The sequence below is a fragment of the Nicotiana attenuata genome, unplaced genomic scaffold (assembly GCF_001879085.1).
Source record: "Nicotiana attenuata strain UT unplaced genomic scaffold, NIATTr2, whole genome shotgun sequence".
Taxonomy (NCBI): domain Eukaryota; kingdom Viridiplantae; phylum Streptophyta; class Magnoliopsida; order Solanales; family Solanaceae; genus Nicotiana; species Nicotiana attenuata.
Window position 1 is genome coordinate 100019 of NW_017673713.1, and position 22131 is coordinate 122149.

Sequence of the window (22131 nt, forward strand, 5' to 3'; positions counted from 1 at the left end):
CTCCTCAATATGAATTTCGTAATTCACAAACACTTATTTTAATTCCCCATGTTAAGATTACAAATACCAATCAATTAAACTAAATCACTGGCAATTTAATTTAATTAACTAATTAAATCCTTTATAATTTCGCTTAAATTATTTGACAAATATAAAATTCAGCGGTCGGGTTTTCACATGAAAACTAATAAGCTTATATAAAGGGGTATTATCAAACTCAAGGTCGAGTCATGGATTCTATCAACTAAATATCATTCACAAATGTTATTCGTTATTGTCCAATCTATTAGGCATACACTAACTCTGAATAAAGTTGTACCTTTTGATAAATCAAATCAATAAATAGATCACATTGATCATAATAACTATATCAAGATTAGGAGTGTAAGCTCATTTAATGAATCAGAGAAAATGTTTTATATATTCAGTACATAAATATTTTTTCTGTACTTGGTCCGTTCAATATACACTAAGTATACTAGCACAAGAGGTTGGAGTAAAACCACTCCCGTAATCAAGATAAATTATACTTTAATCTTGTGCTACAATCATCAAGATATTTTGCCCAACAATATCTTCGATTGTGAACATAATTTATTAATTATGAGAATCGACAATTTAATCTTATGTGTATGAGTTAAGACTCCATACACTAAATCGTCTACTACATAATTAAAGAACACAAATGTAACAAATGATTTTAGATAATACTTTATTGAATTGAATAAATCAAATAAGCAATTGTTCCATAAAGAATAAAACATAATACTATAGCTAAACCGCATGGTTAATAATATATCCTAACAATAATTTCAAATTTTACGCCGTAAGAGTTAGATTACAATTTAGCCATTTATTTAAGAAGAGAAGTAAATATAAGTTATCACAAAATTACTGGTTATATAAACAATAAATCAATTACAAGCATTGACATAATGTTACTCTGGTTAGAACCCAAAACAGTTAAGTTGTAACTTGTGGCTCGTGAGTGTGTTTTCATTTGGCAAAGCAACATTGATTCTGATATAGGTTTAAAAAGATTTGTAGAATAAAGTGGATCTTGTTAGGACAAATATATAAATGTAGGAGTTAAACTGATAAAAAAGGAAATTGAGATTGGTAGTCTACAAATAAAAAGGACTCAAAGTTGGTGGTGGAGAGAAAAAATATGTAGATCGATTCGGCTAACTTGCATTATATAAACAATTATCTGTTGGTAACCTAACTTTGGTCCTCTGCTTTCAAAAGTGGAACATAACCTTCTCTCGAAAGTCCACAGTCAGCTCAAATATTGTCACTCTCCCTATTTTAATCTCACGGATTTAAGTATTATACATCGAAAGTATAAAATCAGTATCAATTATCTGTTAGTCTAAATTAAAAATCTATAGTGTCATTATACATAACTTAATATTAAAAATCTAATTGTCAATATACATAACTTAATATCAGATGCCCTATATATATATATATATATATATATATATATATATATATATATATATATATATATATATTCTCTACGTAATGGAATTTGAACCCAATAAATTAACAGTAAAACTCGAAATTGGAACCTAAAAGTTAAAATCCTGGTTCTGCTCAACGGCCAAGTGTTCTGCCTACCTTCCTCTCAAATGGCAAAATAACAGTTTTAAAGCGGAAAAAACTTAGTTCTTCCCATTTGACCAGAATTTTTTCTAGAGTTTTACTTTTTAACTCATCTTCAACAACACTATAACTCCACCACCCCACTATCCTCTATGGGTTTGGGGGAAGGAAGAAAGTAGTGTCTGAAGAAAAATAAGTTTATAAATATAAAATTTTCTCTCATTAAGAAAAGTCAAAAATATTGGTGAAGAGAATTTCATTACATGCAACTATACTAAAAAGTTGCATTAATGAATTGAACATTTCTTGATAATCTTCTACTATATAACCTCCAAATATTGATCATTTCAGTTATCAACCCTCTAAAAATCTTGCACCAAGAGTTCATTCTATACAACTGTTACATGCATGCAATGTACTGAATATTCTTGTTCATTTTAATTTTCTTATGAACAAGAACAACTCTCCAAAATCTTAATCATTTCTTCAGTGAACCTCAGAATCTTGATCATTCTTTAGCAACTATTCAAAAGTTTTGATCTTTTCTACTAATCTTATACATAAATTATCTGTTCTTGATGTGTTACAATTAGTATTTATAACAGTGTGGAAAAGAGAGAAAAAATGGAGGACTCGTTTTTGGGGGATGAGTTAACAAGATTGAGGTGTAATAGTAGGATGAGTAGTTGGAGGTCATCTCAGAGTATTAGGGAAGTGTTTGGAGGGCCAAGGGATGTTTTCATGAAGAATTACAGTACGCGGTGGAGGGAGATGGCGGAGGAGGAGGAGAAGGAGCTGAAATGGGCGGCGATAGATAGGTTGCCAACGTATGATAGACTGAGAAAAGGGATGATGAAGGAGGTGATGAACAATGGGAGGGTGGTTCATAATGAAGTTGACATGACTAAGCTTGGTAATCAAGAAAAAAAGGTTCTAATGGAGAGTATTCTTAAGGTTGTAGAAGATGATAATGAGCAATTCCTTAGAAGACTCAGACATAGGACTGATAGGTGATTTCTCTTTCTGGTTACTAATTCCGTAGTTACATGTAGTTCTCTTTTAAGTGACCTATTTTTACACTGCCAATGTACATAAGTTAAACTCAGTGCACAATATAAGTTATTATGAAGGGCAGCATTAGCGTAACTGGTAAAGTTGCTGCCATGGGACCAGGAGGTCACGGGTTCGAGTCCTGAAAACAGCCTCTTGCAGAAATGCAGGGTAAGGCTGATTACAATAGATCCTTGTAGTCCGGTCTTTTCCCGGACGTCGCGCATAGCGGGAGCTTTAGTGCACAGGGCTGCCCTTATTATTTCTTCTTTTTGATCATGTTAGAATTTAGGTATGATTAAGTTGCTGCATGTTATACTGATGTGAAATTTCACAATGGAGCAGGGTAGGGATAGAAATCCCAAAAATTGAAGTGAGATTTCAGAACTTAAGTGTACAAGGAGATACATATGTTGGGACAAGAGCACTTCCTACTCTGCTAAATTCCACCTTGAATACCATAGAGGTAAATGTTTTCCTCCTTTTCACAAAACTGTATTTGTCATACTAACAGTACAAGAAATAAGGATGAAAAAATGTGGTTGTCCTTTGGATGCACATCTATCTGTTAATGTTCTTTTCTTTGTTTATTACTTAACATTGTTTTCTTTTGATTCTCTATATGTTCTTAAATGAACAGGCTGTTCTTGGATTGATTCATCTCTCTCCATCCAAGAAAAGGGTTGTTAAAATCCTTGAAGATGTGAGTGGAATTATAAGGCCATCAAGGTATGTTGCTCACTACCTCAAGGCTTGCCTCTGTTTCATGACTTAAATCGGGAATAAAAGTTTATCCCAACTTATCTAGTATACACCAAACACATGTTTTATATTATACCCCATATATCTCATTTTTAGTCCAAAGAACCAAACATATACCAATAAAAATATATCCACTAAATTATCCCTTCACAATTTAATTCCCTTATTATAATCCCGGTATAACTTGTTCCCCAACCAAACGATCCCTAACGGTTAGTAGACATAGTAGCATCAGCTTTGATCATTCCTGATTTAGCTACTGGTTAATAATTTTTCTAACATCCATATTGTGTTCCAGATGTCCTTTACCTTCTTGCTTATCACTTATGGTATTTGATTTCAGGATGACATTACTCCTAGGGCCTCCTGGTTCAGGAAAAACAACTTTTTTAAAAGCACTTGCTGGAAAAAGTGAAAAAGATTTGAGGGCAAGTTTATGCTGCTTGCTTTTCTCTTTGTTGAAGTTGTTAACTCATATGCAAATGAATCATAGCTGAATTATGCGTTATATTTGCAGGTGACTGGAAAAATTACATATTGTGGGCATGAGTTTCATGAATTTGTTCCACAAAGAACAAGTGCTTATATTAGCCAGCATGATCTGCACCACGGAGAGATGACAGTTCGCGAAACATTGGATTTTGCTGGTAGATGCTTGGGTGTTGGAACCAGATACGATTTATTGGTAGAGTTGTCTAGAAGAGAAAAAGAAGCCGGTATAATGCCAGATCCTCAAATTGATGCATTTATGAAGGCAACAGCAATAGATGGCCAAGAGACCAGTTTAATTACAGATTATGTACTCAAGGTCTGTAACTTCTGGTTTTTTTTTTTTTTTAAGGTTTCAGCTTTCTTGCTTGTGCCAAAGCCCTTATATTAACAGTAATAGCCATTTCGAAACAGATTCTCGGATTAGATATTTGTGCTGATATCATGGTTGGAGATGATATGAGAAGAGGCATTTCAGGTGGACAAAAGAAGCGCGTCACTACTGGTATATATCTCTCAGTTTCTGTGTTTTTCTCCTTCCCCCGCCCTTCGTTCTTGTGATAATTGTGTCTACAAAGTCATCACTGTTTCATATTATTTCCTAAATGAAGGGGAAATGTTGGTTGGACCAGCAAAAGCATTTTTTATGGATGAAATATCAAAAGGGCTGGACAGTTCCACCACTTACCAGATCATCAAGTTTATGCGGCAAATGGTTCACATTAATGATATAACTATGGTTATCTCCCTCTTACAGCCTGCACCCGAGACGTTTGATCTATTTGATGATGTTATTCTCCTATCGGATAGTCAAATTGTCTGCCAGGGTCCGAGGGAAAACATTCTTGAATTCTTTGAATACATGGGATTTAGATGTCCAGAAAGGAAAGGAATAGCAGATTTTCTTGTGGAAGTTACTTCCAAGAAGGACCAAGAACAGTATTGGTTTAGGAAAAGCAGGCCTTATGTATACATATCTGTTCCTGAGTTTTCCGAGTCCTTCAATTCTTTTCAGATTGGTGAACAAATTATTGAGGAACTTACAATTCCATATGATAAGCACAGCGTTCATCGTGCAGCATTAGTGAAAAATAAATACGGTATCTCCAACCAGGAACTATTCAAGGCATGCTTCTCAAGGGAATGGCTGCTGATGAAACGCAGTTCCTTCTTGTACATATTTAAAACTACTCAAATCACAATTATGGCAGCCATTGCATTGACAGTGTTCTTAAGAACACAAATGAAAGCTGGCACTGTAAAAGATTCTGCTAAGTTCTGGGGAGCACTGTTTTTCAGTCTCATCAATGTGATGTTCAATGGGATGCAAGAGCTTGCGATGACAGTTTTTAGGCTACCTGTATTTTTCAAGCAGAGAGATAGCTTGTTTTATCCAGCATGGGCTTTTGCCTTACCAATTTGGGTGCTAAAAATTCCCATTTCAGTAATGGAATCTGCTATATGGATCATTCTTACATACTATACCATTGGCTTTGCCCCTGCAGCCAGCAGGCGAGTTCACATTTACTCAAAACGAAAAGCTGCATTCATTTTACTATACTATGATTATATGTGTAACTTACTAATCTTTGTTTCTTTTTCAGGTTTTTCAAGCAGTTATTGGCATTTGTTGGTGTCCATCAGATGGCTCTTTCTTTGTTCCGATTTATTGCAGCAGCAGGAAGAACACAAGTAGTTGCAAACACACTTGGAACCTTCACTTTGCTTATGGTGTTTGTACTTGGAGGCTTCATTGTATCAAAAGGTCGCAATTTGCCTCCCATGTTTTTTTACCATTTTGCCACTATACCTTGAAAGTACTAATATACTAGACTCTGTATATTCAGATGATATTCAAGATTGGATGATTTGGGGCTACTATTTGTCTCCTATGATGTATGGACAGAATGCAATTGCCATAAATGAGTTTCTAGATGATCGATGGAGTGCTGTAAGATCTGATTTTCCATTCATTTTTAGTAGAACATCAGCTTGAAGAGGTATTTTTTTTAACATATTCATTCTTTTGTGACAGCCCACAAATGGTTCTCAACCAACAGTAGGAAAGACACTTCTTCATGCAAGAGGCTTATTTACCACAGAAACCTGGTATTGGATAAGCATTGGAGCACTTTTTGGATTTTCACTTCTCTTCAATGTTCTCTTCATTGCAGCTTTGACAATTTTAAATCGTATGTTAACTTTTCTATGATTTACTTTCACAACTCAACTGTAAAGAGATTGACATATTAACTCGTAGCATAATTCTCAGCTATCGGGGATACTAAAGCTGTCAGAGTTGAGGATGGAGACAAAAACAATAGCAGGCCACAAGAAACAGCAATAGTTGGAGGTAAGTAACTTTTAGATTTCTGTTTTTGTATATTTTGTCAGCAACTTTTTCTATTACCTTGATGAAATGGAAGTCAAATGGTTTGAAGTAATCAAAGAGAACATAGAGCACTATAACAATAAATTTAATCGGTAAAACTATTTAAATTATTTTATGCCTGGTTTAACTTGACAAAGCTCTGCTTTTTATCATTTTAAGCACTTTTTTCTGAAATAATTTAATTTACATAACTCTAACTTGTGGAGCCATAACTAAGCTGCTTTAAGTCTAAATTTGGACTTCTATACATGCCATCAAGTTTTCAAACTTCTTATTTTTGATGCATTCCCAAATTCTGATCATTTAAGTGTCAATTCTCAAAGGACACCAGAATGAGACTAATTCATCACGCTATAACTACTACAGATATTCAGATGGCTCCAACACGGTCTCAAGCTAACACCAGCTCTGTTATTCCTTTCCCCAATAATGAATCAAGAAAAGGAATGATCTTGCCGTTCCAGCCCCTTTCACTAGCATTCAACCATGTGAATTACTATGTTGATATGCCTGCCGTAAGTTCTTTTTTTCCAATTTAACTGATGATTCTCACTGTTTCTTTGACACTAACTGGAATACCACATTAAAACAAACATATTATAGGTCTCTAAACATGGAACTTTTGTTTTATCAGGAAATGAAGACTCAAGGAGTTGAAGAAGAGAGACTGCAACTTCTACGAGATGCTAGTGGTGCCTTCCGGCCTGGAATTCTCACTGCCTTAGTTGGTGTCAGTGGTGCTGGAAAGACCACTTTGATGGATGTCTTAGCAGGTCGAAAAACAGGTGGATACATCGAAGGAAGCATAAATATTTCAGGTTACCCAAAAAATCAGACAACATTTGCTCGTGTCAGTGGTTACTGTGAACAAAATGACATTCATTCACCATATGTTACTGTCTATGAGTCTCTCCTCTACTCAGCCTGGCTACGTCTTGCCTCCGATGTAAAGACAGAAACACGAAAGGCAAGTCACAGTAACATAAATCTGACTCCACTTTTGTACGAACTGTGTATTAAAGTTTTGACTAACCTTGTTCCTCTCCAAGTGCAGATGTTTGTAGAAGAAGTCATGGAATTGGTTGAGCTCAAACCGTTGAGGAATGCTCTTGTTGGGCTTCCCGGGGTGGATGGTCTTTCTACTGAACAGAGAAAGAGGTTGACCACTGCCGTTGAATTAGTTGCAAATCCATCTATCATTTTTATGGATGAGCCAACATCAGGACTTGATGCAAGAGCTGCAGCAATTGTCATGCGTACTGTCAGGAAAACAGTGGATACAGGAAGAACAGTCATCTGCACGATCCACCAGCCAAGCATCGATATTTTTGAAGCTTTTGATGAGGTATCAATCCACTCTATCCATTTTACATATTATAATTCCATTTTTGAGAAATAGGTTGTGATAAAACCACTCTCTTGTTTAAGCTACTTCTGATGAAAAGAGGAGGACAAGTAATATATGCTGGACCTCTTGGTCTTCGTTCTCACAAGCTGGTTGAGTATTTTGAGGTTAGCTTTCCTTCTCCCTTTAAGTATATGTTGGTTCCTCTTATAATCATAGGAATTCACGCAATACTAAATTATCTCAATATTCTCTTGTCAGTAACTACTCCTTCCCAACTAGTCGTCAGAAATTTGAAAATGAAACCCTTTAAAATAGAAGCACTCAAGAGTGCAGTCACTCCATTGATGAGGCCATATATTATGGCTCACTTCTCTCATAATTCAAGAGGTTTTAATTTTAACTTCAGGTTTTTCATTCTTTAGACCATACCAGGGGTTCCTAAAATCAGAGAGAGCGATAATCCTGCTACATGGATGCTTGATGTGAGCTCCTCTTCCATGGAAACTCAACTTGTTGTCGATTTTGCTGAAGTCTACACCAACTCCAATCTTTATCAGTAAGTTCTTGTTGACACCACTAAGCTAACTTGTCATCCTAATTGGAGTGATTGCCTGATATTTATGAATCTTCTTTATTGTCATATTAATAAGAGTCTCAATTTCCATTGCAGGAGAAATCAACTGCTAATCAAGGAACTTAGCACACCAGCAACTTGCTCGAAAGATCTCTACTTCCCCACTCAATATTCGCAATCCTTCATAACTCAATGCAAGGCCTGTTTCTGGAAACAGCACTGGTCATACTGGAGGAATTCACAATACAATGCAATTAGATTCTTCATGACGGTCATCGTTGGAATTCTATTTGGTGTCATCTTTTGGAATAAAGGGAACCAAATGTAATCCTCAAACTTCTCTGTTTTAGCCTGGATTGAGATGGTGATTTCAAACTGGGAATGCTGACTTTTATTTAATCTGTTAACAGACGCAGACAACAAGACTTGCTTAATCTGCTTGGAGCAACTTATGCAGCTGTCATGTTTCTAGGAGCCACAAATGCTTCTGCAGTACAATCTGTTGTGGCTATTGAAAGAACAGTTTTCTACCGCGAAAGAGCTGCTGGAATGTATTCAGAGTTGCCCTATGCATTTGCTCAGGTATCACATAGACTTTCCCAAATACATGTCTCACCTTCATTGATCAATCAGTCGTGTTCACAAGAAAATTTTTCTCTCTTCCTGAAGTATAGTTGGTTTTGAGATTTTGGCTTACTGTGATCTGCAGGTGGCTATAGAGACTATATATGTTGCAATACAGACCTTTGTTTATTCTCTTATCTTGTTTTCCATGATTGGATACCAATGGACAGCAGAAAAGTTCTTCTATTTCTACTACTTCATATTCATGTGCTTCACCTACTTCTCAATGTATGGCATGATGGTTGTTGCTTTAACACCTGGTTATCAAATTGCTGCCATTGTCATGTCCTTTTTCCTCAGCTTCTGGAACTTATTCTCTGGTTTTCTTATTCCTCGCCCGGTAGGCCAACCTTAAACCAAACTATTAGCAACCATTTCTTGACTCTAGATTTACTTAAGTATTTACAAGGTTTTTGGCTCTTTGGTCATAATTTTACAGCTGATTCCAGTGTGGTGGAGGTGGTACTACTGGGCTTCTCCAGTTGCTTGGACAATATATGGGATTTTCGCGTCCCAGGTGGGAGACAGAACCGATGAACTTAAGCTCACTGGTGAAACTGAGAAAATCCAAGTGAATCAGTTCCTGAAAGAATATTTGGGCTATGATCATGACTTTCTTGTAGTAGTGGTTTTTGCCCATGTGGGTTGGGTTCTCCTCTTTTTCTTTGTTTTTGCTTATGGAATCAAGTTCCTAAACCACCAAAAAAGGTAGAATGGGAGAAATTTCTTTGCACCCCCTAAAGTTTCTCTTAGATAAATGAAACTGTACAGTGTTATAGCTGTAACCTTGTTACAAAGGAGGAGAGTTTGCTTCTTAAGTTTCATTAAACTATGATACGTGTTGCATTCCTTATATTCCATTTCCCCTATTAGCTTTCTTTCCTTCTTTTCCCTGTTCAGTTTTTAGGCGAGCCCTTTCAGCTCATTATGCGATTAGTATGCCTGTTATATCACTTTTTTTAAATGTGATGCATTAATTAATGTATTAATATCATCCACTACATACATAATTCCTCTGAACAGGGAGATCTTTTTATAAGGATAATGCATATGTTGTTAACCAGTAGGCACCTACTTCGCTGACAGCTAGGCACACCCTTCGCTACGATGTTGCAGTAGAATCTAAAGTTGCAAGCCTCAAGCAATAAGCAAGAATGGGCAAAAATATTACAACATATCCTGATAAAAAAATTAAAACATGTCCATTTCCAATCCTGTGATTAAAACATACTTCGCATGTATCTACTTTCTTCGAGTTAGGTAGCAAAATATACTTAGCTAAAAGCAAAAACCAAAGTACCTAGCTATCAGTCAAAACATATATTTTTGCCCTGCCAAGGTTCGCTCTTTCTTTTTAAGGTGCAACTGCAATATCCTTGATCTGCTTCTTGCTCCTCACAGAACTTCGTTTCTTCGTCTCAAAATCTAGTTTATCCAGGTCTTCTGCAATTCCAAGGTAACCATAAAGAATTTTTCCTACCTTGTCCGTCAATGCTTCTTTAGTTTCACCATCACTGCCTCCAGAGTTACCACAACTGATATGCTGGAACTCGGCCCTCCCGTGCTTCCTATGGGCATATATATCAGAGAGTCTTTCTGCTTCTTGCAAACCCGAGAGAGTAGCGCTAAACTTCACCAGAAGAATACTCTGATTTGCAGGCTTACCACGAGAAACCTTGGCCTTCTCCCCAAAGCCCATATCTGTAACGAAGAGAGGGAACAAATTCAGAAAATAAAATAACTGACTCGGACATTCAGCTAACCTAGCAGATATCAGGATAAAAGCTAAGGAACGTCTGAAAATCTCATCAAGCAAACTTGCAATAACCCCGCCAATCAATTAAAAATGAGCAGAATTATAATTTCTTCTTAGTCCCTGAAGGAAGTACAGTAAAATAAAATAGGGAAAAGGGCCAAAATTGTCCCTATACTTTGGATAATTAGTCGCGTTTATACTTGTTTCTACTTTCCGTCTAAAATTGTCCCTACTATTAACAAAGTAGATAAAATCACACCCAACCCTAACGGATTTCCAACGTGACAATGGGACCCCTCACTTAAACTGCCAACTGGGCAATTATCAACCCAAATTTTAAAGGCCCGTGCCCATTTCTTTGACCCAACTATTCTAACCCGTTAGTCTGCCACATGTCTGATCACATGGCTATCTTAACCCACCTTTTTAAACCAACCTCCCTCCCTTCCCGGTTACCTCCTCTTCTCTTTCCTCTTCATTGATGGCTAGTTGGCTACCTCTCCTCTTTCATAGAACCAAGAACATATTTTTAAAGATAGAGAAGGAAAATTGGGCAAAATTCCCGACTCTTTAGATATATGAGAGGATTAGAGTTTGTTCTTCTTTACAAGGATTAAGTTAGATATATGCTTATATTTAGTTTGCTCTAATTAACCGGGGTACAATATACCAAGTGAATTACTTTACTCAGGTATGCTCACAAGTACAGGTCGCCAATCCCTCCTCAGTAACCGTTGCCGGAAAGTCGCCGATAACGGTCGGAGCGAACGTATCCCAATTCTCCGAACAGCTGACCCCGCACTAATACCGCCACCGCCACCGGAAATTTCCGGCGAGAGTCCTTGTCTCGTATTCTCTGAAAGTGTCTTTTCAAACGAGGGAGGCGATGAAACAAAATTCCCAACTCTTTATATATGTGAGAGGATTAGGAACAAACTCTAATCCTCTCAAATTCTTGTGAAGAAGAACATGTTAATTGTGGTGGTGGTGGTGAAATGGAGAAGACGAAATTAGATGGAGATGATTTTATTTTTTTATTTTTTATTATTTTTCACTTGAGCAATGTTGAGCTAAAATTTCCATAGTCTAACTTATGGGTTCTAAGAAAGAGGAAAGGTAGCCACTAGCCATTAATGGGCACGGGTCTTTGGGTCAAAGAAATGGGCACGGGCCTTCAAAATTTGGGTTGATAACTGCCCAGTTGGCAGTTTAAGTGAGGGGTCACATTGCCACGTTGGAAATCCGTTCGGGATGAAGTGATTTTATCTACTTTGTTAACTGTGGGGACAATTTTGGACGGAAAGTAGGTATAAACGTGACTAATCATCCAAAGGACAAGGACAAATTTGGCCTTTTTCCATGCCAGAGTGCTTCATCAAGAATAAAATATGTCCGAGTGCTTGAACGAGTTTGAGGTAAAAGTCCATAAGTAAATGAATTCGAGCCAGTAAAGGTATACCAGCAACTATGTTAAACACACCAAGTTCACAGATTCACTTCAAAGACCCCCCCCCCCCCCCGTCTTTTTTTCCATCTTCCCTTTTCTACTTAGGGGTGAGAGGATGGTGTGGCTTTTTATTAGTGGAAACAACCAGACATTCCAAAAAGTTGCTACCTATTCAACTCAAAAGACATGTATCATTACCACCCCCCTCCCCCAAAATAAAAAAAAGCTAGCCAATATAGTTGATCTGACCTTTCAGTTTAGACTCGAGCTCTTCAGCTGATACAACCACACGTTGATCTGGAACGCTGTTCATCATGGAACTGTTATGGATGATAACAACTGGAGGCCAGATAATTAGATCTTCCTTCAAAGCCACAGTTTCAGCATCGGATAGCATTTCACGAACCCAACCACTGTTAGGAGCATCTGCACTCTTCCATCCCATCAAGGCACATAAAGCTTTGTGAAGACCTAGGTGCTGTGATTTGAGACCATCCTTAGAGGATGTCAATGCATGAAACACGAGGCTTTCTGACTCAGCAAACTCTTCTGAATCTCTGAAACAACACAGAAGATGAGATTAAAAAATCAAGTAAAGTTTAGAGAACTATAACAAGGTCTATTACATAACTTCAGAAGAAGAAAATAAGCTAAACATCAGAGTTAAGAATAAGGACAGATGGAACTTAAAAGGGAAAGGTAAGACTATATCGCAGAAAAGGCTATTAACAGCCGAATGGATTGTGACTTGACTTACCAACCAAAAAACCTCCAACATGAATGTATTATTTCGTAAGAGATAATAGGTCTACAGGGCAAAACTTAAGTTCTTCATTCAGGTAGCTTTAGACAAGACTGCTCAAGAAAGATTTCTCACATCATCCACTAAGAATAAGCCAGTGGCTTCAGAAAAGCAAAATCCAAAGCCAGGCTTGTTTCAAGTGACTTTTAAGCCAAAATAGCTTTTAAGCCATAAGTTATGAATTCTAACTTTTGGCTTTTGGATTGTTTTTGTCATTTTAGCTTAAAAACAAGTGCTTAAAAGCACTTTTTAACTTTATCCAAACACTACAAAATGGCTTAAAAGCTATTTTAGCTTAAAAGCACTTAAAACAAACCAATCCAAACAGGCTCTAAGCTAAGAACTATGCCCAGCCAATAAGGTCTAGAAAAGGTCACTAAAAGTTGCAAATGCCTTTAGCCTTGTACAGGTAAAAAGAACTCTTATTTTATCACGCAGGAGACTCAACCATTAACTATGGTTAGTTGGAGACATCTCTAATCATCAGATAAAAAAATAAAAAGGATGCAAACTTCAATAGCTACTATTTAAATCTAAGTATCAAACGAGCTGCTTCATCTATAGCCTTCCTCAAGCAACGACACCGCATGAACATCTGGTGTGTCAAATCCTGTATAGTTTCAGATCTGATTCTCCCACTTAGATGGAAATAGAAGCAGAGATTTTCTTTTGACCTCATTAAACATCAACATCTCCCTTTTCCACTTCCTCAAGACATGGTTGTTTGAGCAACCATTGTATTTGATCTTCTTAGTAAGCACCATTTGACAGATAAGGGCAAAGGTACTAATACAATTAATATATTTGATAAGCACCATATAGAGATAAGGGCAATGGTGCTAACTAGCCATATGGAGGGGAAATGCCCCTAAGCATCCGGTTATAACATTTTCCTGGACATCAAGACTTCTGACCTACATAATTAAACTTATTCTCCAACTCCGGAGTTCCCATTAATCAGCCAATCAAGTAATCCTCCAACCCAAACTAGTAGGGTCTGACTATCCAAATCCTTACATATCCTTACATCCATGGTGCTGTATTCAGGCCCATTTCATTCCATCCGTGCAGGAAATGCACTTCCAACAGACCTCATAGGCTGAAGCAGCATGGAATGAAAAAGCCTCATCAAATGATAGCAGCTAATCTCATTATTACTCTTAGCCAACTGATTCCTCATAAAACAAGTAATATGAATTACCGATACTTACTTGATCGCAGCAACAAAGTAAAGTACAAGTTCAATTAAAGAGAAGGAGGCGACTCCATCTATGAAAACATTTCATGATGTAAAAGACACACCTGCCACATACGAGGCACTTTAAATTACCAGCTTCCTCAGTGTATTTTCTTCTTTTAGCTGGAGTCTCATTCAAGTGCCTCATGAACCTGAAGAAGGCGTTTTGCACCAGCTGCTTAAAATCCTTAGAGTTCTCAGGAGGTTCAGTTTTTGCTGGAGTAATAATACCTTTGTTGGGGCCATCACCTTGTTCAGCAACACTTTCATCTAAAACATCTTGATTTCTAGAGAACTTAGAAGAATTGAACTTTTTCACCCATGGTGGAGGCACATAATTCTTTGCTACACGGGGTCCCAAACGCTTCTTTAGTGAAGGTTTGTGTTTTTTTCCTAGTGAATGTTCAATATCAAGATTCTGGTAACGTGGCCCCAACCGCTTCTTTATATCTCTTGCACCAGATTTATTATATTTGCTTGAACGACTTGACATGGATACTGAAAGGTTTCTGGTGGAACTAGTGGCAGCGGCTTTGTATGCCCTCCCATTCTTCACATATTTGGAGCGAGGATCATTTAGCCTTCTAGACATAACTGCAGAATCAGTATCCCTGCTGATCCCCATTTCATCAGCATCTCCACGGCCATGGGTTTTGTGTGCACTCCTTACATCACTTGAACTTGTAATTCTAGCACCATGATTGCTCGTTGTGTCATGTTTTTCTCTAAGAGAGAGGTTAGATGGTCCAGGCAAGTCCCTTGCAATATATCTTTCACGAGGACGTGTCTCTATCTTCTTTAAACGGGGGTCATGTCCTCTATACAAGGCACCAGATCTTTCTAGAAGATCATCATCCATCTGATACTCACGAAGCTCTCTTTTACGGGAGCTTTCATAGCCTCGATGTGTTTCATTTTCATACTGTAGGCGATTAGCCCCATAATCCAATATGTCCACATCTGGCTTTCTTTGGTCTAGTGCTCTGCGGGACTCAAAATAATCTGGGGTTGACTGTCTTTGTGAAGAAAAGCGAGATCCCCATGGCTTATCTTCCATTAAAGCCTCTCGATGTGAAATTTCATCATGTTTGCCCAATCCCACATTAGTTCTTGCAACATCTTGAAAATGTGCTTCTCCTGAACCCACCCTCTTCCCATAGAATTCGCTAGACAAGGTATTAGGGCTACCAATTTCACCTCTTTGAATGTCAGAATAACTGTATGTTTCACGCCTTTCCTCTGCTCGACCAAAGTATGACTCGGTGTAGTTCCTGAACCCACTTACTTGCTTTTCAGGGTCCAAAGAAGATATGGTCCCAGGAATTTTATCATATCCACCATGGTCAATAGACTCAATAGTCTTTCCACTATTCAGTCTACCTCCATGAGTATGAATTAGGACCTCTTTACCATATGAACCGGCGATATCATCCTTAATAACTCCAGGTGCCAAGGGCAACACGTTAGAGTGAGATGACGATATTATGTAATCAGAGTTTGAATATCGTGTGGACTTCAAGGAGTCCTCCATGTATATGTCTGTTGATGCAGGCACTCCTGCTTTACGGGAATGGAACCCGTCTTGTAAATGGATTTCCCCATCTTTGAGGTGATCAGCATCCATATAACGTGATGGTAACGAGTAGCCACCATTATTTCCAACGCCAGAGATTCTTGGCTGTACACCAACAGCAGACAGATGAGATTCATATGAAGAGTACAACGTCCTGTTATCAGCTTCTGAAGGCATGCTTCCATCCACAAAACCAGAATAGGTCCTTCCGTGATTTTCTCTCTCGCTGCTTACTCTACTACCACTAACTCCATAGTCGCTGGAGCCCTTCACTGTATCAAACTTTCGGGGCTTATCTAACAAATGACTCCATGGGTACTTTACGGAAGTTGGGTCCTCATTCCCCATGCTCTCCTTTATCTCATGCAACCTGTGTGAATGTTCACCAAGCATGTCAGTGTTACCTCTATCACGATCAGGGACTCTCAAGCTCTGAGATGGTGGCCCATAGTCTCTGTCCCCGACAACATAACTCAAGGGACGGGCATTCTGCAACTCTCCAAAGTCTCCACTGCTGCCATCAATTCCCATCCTTCTAGACCTCTCAAGCTCGTGAAAGTACTCCCCTCTCGGTTCACCAATCATCTGGCCACTTGGTGAAAGGCGACGCTCCCTGCTCCGTCCACGCGGTGAATGCTGCTGCTGCTCCCAGTTCCGTCCACGCGGTGAATGCTGTTGCTGCTCCCAGTTCCGAGTCCTTGTTGGTGGCGAAATCTCCCTGTTCCTAATAATCCTTCCTGGTGGTGAGTATTCCTGGTTTCGACTTCTCATTGGTGGTGAGCACTCACGTTCACGCCCCTGAAATCTCCTCGGTGGAGAGTTCCTCCGCTCTCTGATCCTCATTGGGGGTGAATCCCTAATCCTCCGTGGAGACGAGTAATTCTTGTCCCTTATCCTCCGTCTAGGAGAGTAATCTCCCACATCCCTAATCCTCCTTGGGGAGGAGTAATCCTTGTCCCTTATCCTCCTTCGAGGCGAGAAACCACGGTCCTTTGCCCTACCTGGAAAGCGTGGTGGTGGACCTTTAGCATCTCCTCCAAATCTCCTCTCCCTCATTAATCAATTAAGTATTAACAAAAGACCTCAAAATTTTTAACCTAAATCAATCCAATCTTTTCATAGCATGAACTTATGACCTCAGTATCAGCCAAAAAAAACACTTTCAACAGCTTCCCACTTTCGATCAGCAAATTCTTCAATAACAACAAAATACTAAAAATCCCCCAATTTTCAACCTAAATCAACCCAAACTTTTATACCATGAACTTATGAACCTCGGTATCAGCAAAAGGACAACACCTTTAACAACTTCCAACTATCAATCAGCAAAACTTTCTTGCTTCGCCAACGAGGAAAACGAAAGCAGGAAAACAATAGATCCAAAACCCTAACCCTAAAATAAATTAAACATTACAGCCAAAGTATCTTTCCCTTTACTTCTTTCTACCATACAATATATTCCATTCAAATAAAAGGGTCTCGACAAATACTCTTTCGGATCAACAATCCACAGAAGAGTGATTTATTAACTATTTCAAACCTTTTTGAGATGAGAAGATGAAGAAAAAGCCATTGTTTTCACTTCTTCTGATGACGACGATGATGATTTGATTCGTTCGCAAAGTTTCGATCGTGGAAATTTGGGGATGCGTCTCTGTAATAGCGTTAAATTGCGAGATTGATAGGGCGGATACGAGTTTGGTGGAACACGGGTACTACATTGCTGGGCCAAGTAAACATTCTATAGGATATACAGTTAAATTTGTAAAAATAGAACGGGCTAGCCAGTTTTCGGATTGGTCATTCAAAAATAGCCAGCATTTACAAAGTTATTAAAAATAGCCACTATTTTACTGCAATACGGAAAGTTCCAGCATAATATACTGGAGATCGGTGTACCTGTGTATGAACTTCCAGCATATTAGGCTGGAACTCCAATACGCGGAAAGTTCCAGTATAATATACCAGAAATTGGAGCACTGGTGCTCCAATCTCCAGTATATTATGCTGGACCGGTATACAATACTGGAACTCCAGTATACTTATGCTGGAACTCCAGTATAATATACCGGAGTATTTTTCCGGATTTTAAACAGTATTTTCATTCAGATTTATCTTTACATGAAAAGTGGCTAAATTTCGATTACTTTTGAAACTGTGGGTATTTTTGAATGACCACTTGTAAATATGGCTATTTTTGAATTTCTCCCGTTAAATTTGGGTTTGTACTTGGGTAATGGCCCAACTCAACTTTCTTGGCCCATAATTGGCTTGTCTAAAAGAATTTTTATATAAATTGCATACATAGATTATACACTGATTTTACATGGGTATACATATATAATGTATTTTTCGGCTACCTTTAGTTTAAGAAATTGAGTGGGCTACTATTTAGGTTAATTCTTCTTGCCTATAAGTTTTAGGGATACTTACACAAATAGTGAGATTCACTGTTTACTTTTCTTAGTAGATATACATAGATTATGCATTAATTATATATGATTATACACATATTATTTATAGATTATACATATATTTTATATTCATCAACTATTATTTGATTTAAGTGGTTGGCTAAGAGATTATTTAGTATAATATTTTAAAGTTATAACTACCTACCTTCCATGATTCAACCACATTTAGGATTAGGAGCTCATATTATATAGTAACGTGACATTATCTATCTATCTATCTATATCTATATCTATATTATATATAAAAGCATGAATATAATGTCGGTTTACAAAAATAACCTTATAATATTAAGCATAATAACTCATAATAAAAGGGCATAACCTGAATTCCAGATATTAGCCTCATAATCCTATTAGTTTTAGGATATAATATTACACGTTAAGAATCCTACATTATTACCTTTAGGAATCTTATTAGTATAATTAATTTCGATTTTGGAAATTTATAAACACAAGCCTAAGATATATTTGAAACAAAGTGTAAGCATCAGCTACTGCAGAAGTGTACGTCGTGCTACCCGTGGAATATTCATATTTCACAATTTTTGAAAAGTATTAGCTTTTCTCGGTTTCTAAATTGGATTAACTTTATATATATGTACTCTTTTAGTTATTATTAAAAAATAAAAATAAAAACAATCCCTTCCAAGAAAACAGCTGAAGTTCGAGCAATCTGCCGTTGGGAGCCGTAATGCCTTTTATATATGTCTTGCTCTCACTTATTTAACCCATATTTGTCTCCACCTTTTCATTTTTGCTCTTTTATTTTACTTTTTTTTTTATAAATTAGAATCACATTCATTAGTTTGTATATAAGGTCTATTTTGTTGTATATCTATGTAACGACCCGGCCGGTCGTTTTTGGAATTTACGCCCCGATCCCCCATTAACTGCTTCCCCTAAGTTCATTTCTGCTATTTTGGTTTGCCGGGACGTTCGGTGTTGGGATTTGGAGTGTTTTGGGACACTTAGTCCCTAAATGAGAGCTTAAGAATTGAAAAAATGGTCCGTAATCGGAACAGTGTGAAGAAGACCTCGGAATGGAAATCCGATGGTTCCGTTAGCTCCGTTAGGTGATTTCGGGGTTGGGAGCGTGTTCGGAATGTATTTTGGAGGCTCGTAGCTCATTTAGGCTTGAAATGCCGAAGTTTGAATTTTTGAAGTTTCCGGTCCGATAGTGAGTTTTTGATCCGAGGGTCGGATTGGAATTTCGGAAGTTGTAGTAGCTCCGTCATGTCATTTGGGATGTGTGTGCAAAATTTCAGGTCATTCGGGCGAGGTTTGGTTTGGTTTTTGATCGAAAGTGTGTTTTGTTGGAATTTGAAGTTCTTAGGCTTGAATCTTTGATTTAATCGGACTTCCGGTGTTGACATAGGTGTTTTAAGGATTGGAACAAGTTTGAATAAGGTATTAGGTGGTATTGGTGCTTTTGGTTGAGGTCCCGGGGGCCTCGGGATGATTTCGGGTGGTTAACGGGGAGATTTTTGAAGTGCTGCAGCAACTGATTCTTTTCATCTTCTGGTATTTTCGCTTCTGCGGCTTGGGAACCGCAGAAGCGGAGCCGCATTAGCGGCTGGATCATCGCAGAAGGCACAGTTTCCAGGCGTCGCAGATGCGGAGGAAATTCCGCAGGAGCGGCCTCGCATCTGCGAGAAAATAGCCGCAGATGCGGCCGTTTGGCTTTTAGTTGGAACTGCATAAACGGTGGATAATCCGCATAAGCGAAACCGCATAAGCGGTTGACTGGACCGCAGAAGCGGATGTGGTCGTTTAGTAAGAGTCGCAGAAGTGGCTCACTTTCCGCATAAGCGGGACCGCAGAAGCGGTCCCTTGTCCGCAGAAGCGGAAATCCCTGGGCAGAAATAGAAATTTCGAGGGTTTGAGTTCATAAGTTACAAAAATCAATTGAGAGCTCGGTTTAAGGCGATTCTGAGTGAGAGTTGAAGTGAAGATCACTGGGTAACGTTTCTTTGATCCCTTCTTGTTATATTTCATCATTTTATAGTTAAATACATCATTGGAATTCGAATTTAGGATCAAAAATTGGAAGAAACTTCATAGACCTAATTATTGAGTTTTGAGTGGGCAATTGACCTCCGATTTGGGAGATTTTTATATGGTTAGACTCGTGAGAGTACGAGGGTTCTGAAAATGTGAAAATTATTCGATTCCGAGATGTTTGCGCCCTAGCTATAAATTTAATAGTGGAATCAGTTGTTTGCAATATTACTTACGATATGTAATTGAATTGAATAGATTTGGGCCATTCGGAGTCGGATACTCGTGGCAAAAGTGTGATTTCGAGTTGATTTTGGTGCCGATTCGAGGTAAGTGGCTTGTCTAACCTTGTGTGGGGGACTTTTTCCCTTAGGATTTGTTATTTGTTGATTTGAGTGCCTTGTTCGCGAGGTGACGGGCGCGTACTTGAGCCAATTGTTGAAAACCCGGTTTCCTTAAGATATTGAGATTGAGTTCCTTTCATATTTGCTTTATTCTACTTGCAATTATAACCTGTGCTAGATTAGAAAAGCATGTTTAGTTGATTTAACTTGCCTAATTGTTTAAGTTGCCTTGACTGTACTACGTGAAGCATGCTAGGCTAGTACTACCTGATGTTTGTCTTTGGTACTTCATTTTTGAATATCTTCTGGTTGTGGTTGCGCATTTACATTGGGACTACGGATGTGGGATTCCGGTAGCTCCCCCCTTGTTTGTTTACTTTGGGACTGCGGGTTCGATTCCCGATAGATCCCCCTGTACATATACTTTGGGACTACGGGTTAGATTCCCGATAGATCCCCCTGCACATTGATAGTTGGACTACGGGACGGTATCCCGGGAGATCCTTCGGATATACACATATGATGGACTACGGGACGGTATCCCGGGAGATCCACTGGACAGTTGAGAAAAGGGCTACAGGACGATATCCTGGGAGACCCTCATTGTTATCATTGATATTGAGCTGTATTTATTCTGTGTTTACTCTGTTCTTTTGTAGTTGTTATTGCCTCGTTGACCTGCTTTATTTCGCTGCTGTACTCATTATTTCTGTCAGATTTTCATACTGTTAATTATCATTATTATATTTTGCCTCAGTAGGGCCCTGACCTTCCTCGTCACTACCCAACCGAGGTTAGGCTTGGCACTTACTGAGTACCGTTGTGGTGTACTCATGCCCTTCCTGCGCATGTTTTTCACGTGCAGATCCAGGTACCTCCTCTCTGGCGCACTATCCTTGAGGCGAGGAGATTCACGGAGACTTCGAGGTATATCTGTAGCGTCCGCGGACCGAAGAGTCTTCTTCCTTATTCTAGTTGTAGAGCTGTTATCCTATCATATTCTTGATGTAGATATTCTGGAGATTAGAGTACTTATGGTAATTCTATTAGCCTGTGTTTCCCGTGAGTTTCCGGGTTTTGGGATTGAGTTGTAGACTTCCGCATATCTTTAGAGTTGTATAGGCCGGGCGGCCTTATATTCAGTTGTTATTTTCCATATGTTCGGTTTTAATTGATTATTCCTCAAGTTGAATTGTTATTTCCGCACTGTTAGGCTTACCTGGTCATGGGGACCAGGTGCCGTCATGACATGTTCACGGTTGGTTAACTAGGGTCGTGAGAAGTTGGTATCAGAGCTCTAGGTTCATAGGAGTCACGGAACACAGGCCGGTTTATTAGAGTCTCGCTGATCGGTACGGAGACGTTTGTATTTATCTACGAGAGGCTATGGAACTGTTTAGGAAAAATCTTCACTTCATTTGGATTCCTTGTCGTGCGATATTTTTGACATCAATTCTAAACTTCTGTCTTCTATTCTCTCACAGATGGTGAGGACACGCGCTACTCGAGATGATCAGGCACCCGCGCCCCCTACTGCCGCCGCCAGAGCCGGGGCTGAGGTAGAGGTCGAGGACGCGCACGTGGTGCAGCCAGAGCACCTGTGCGAGCTGCCGCCGAGGTACCACCAGCAGATCCAGCCGAAGCCCAGGCACC

The 22131-nt window shown here is 38.6% G+C and overlaps 2 protein-coding genes across 2 annotated transcripts; one reads left to right on the plus strand and one right to left on the minus strand.

The window, feature by feature from the left end:
- Positions 1 to 1911: 1911 nt before the first annotated feature.
- Positions 1912 to 9729, plus strand: LOC109217093 (pleiotropic drug resistance protein 2). Its single transcript, XM_019381325.1, has 19 exons — positions 1912 to 2618; positions 3004 to 3124; positions 3299 to 3387; positions 3764 to 3848; positions 3938 to 4228; positions 4324 to 4414; positions 4521 to 5421; positions 5514 to 5674; positions 5757 to 5860; positions 5945 to 6101; positions 6182 to 6262; positions 6668 to 6816; positions 6936 to 7646; positions 7730 to 7813; positions 8072 to 8205; positions 8320 to 8547; positions 8634 to 8805; positions 8933 to 9187; positions 9287 to 9729. The coding sequence occupies exons 1-19, from the start codon at positions 2233 to 2235 to the stop codon at positions 9557 to 9559; spliced, it is 4473 nt and encodes a 1490-aa protein (XP_019236870.1). The 5' UTR covers positions 1912 to 2232; the 3' UTR covers positions 9560 to 9729.
- Positions 9730 to 9970: 241 nt separating this feature from the next.
- On the minus strand, positions 9971 to 17385 carry LOC109217092. The gene is made up of 3 exons (XM_019381324.1): positions 14155 to 17385; positions 12300 to 12607; positions 9971 to 10548 (listed from the first exon to the last, which is right to left on the minus strand). The coding sequence occupies exons 1-3, from the start codon at positions 16716 to 16718 to the stop codon at positions 10202 to 10204; spliced, it is 3219 nt and encodes a 1072-aa protein (XP_019236869.1). The 5' UTR covers positions 16719 to 17385; the 3' UTR covers positions 9971 to 10201.
- Between the last annotated feature and the right edge of the window lie 4746 nt (positions 17386 to 22131).

Coding starts and splice junctions, on each gene's coding strand:
- LOC109217093 (XM_019381325.1), top strand. CDS start 2,233: ATGGAGGACTCGTTTTTGGGGGATGAGTTAACAAGATTGAGGTGTAAT. Junction 6,102..6,181: donor AGCTTTGACAATTTTAAATC/GTATGTTAACTT, acceptor CATAATTCTCAG/CTATCGGGGATACTAAAGCT. Junction 6,817..6,935: donor ACTATGTTGATATGCCTGCC/GTAAGTTCTTTT, acceptor TTGTTTTATCAG/GAAATGAAGACTCAAGGAGT.
- LOC109217092 (XM_019381324.1), bottom strand. CDS start 16,718: ATGAGGGAGAGGAGATTTGGAGGAGATGCTAAAGGTCCACCACCACGC. Junction 12,608..14,154: donor AAGTGCCTCGTATGTGGCAG/GTGTGTCTTTTA, acceptor GTGTTGTTTCAG/AGATTCAGAAGAGTTTGCTG. Junction 10,549..12,299: donor GCTCGAGTCTAAACTGAAAG/GTCAGATCAACT, acceptor TCTTCGTTACAG/ATATGGGCTTTGGGGAGAAG.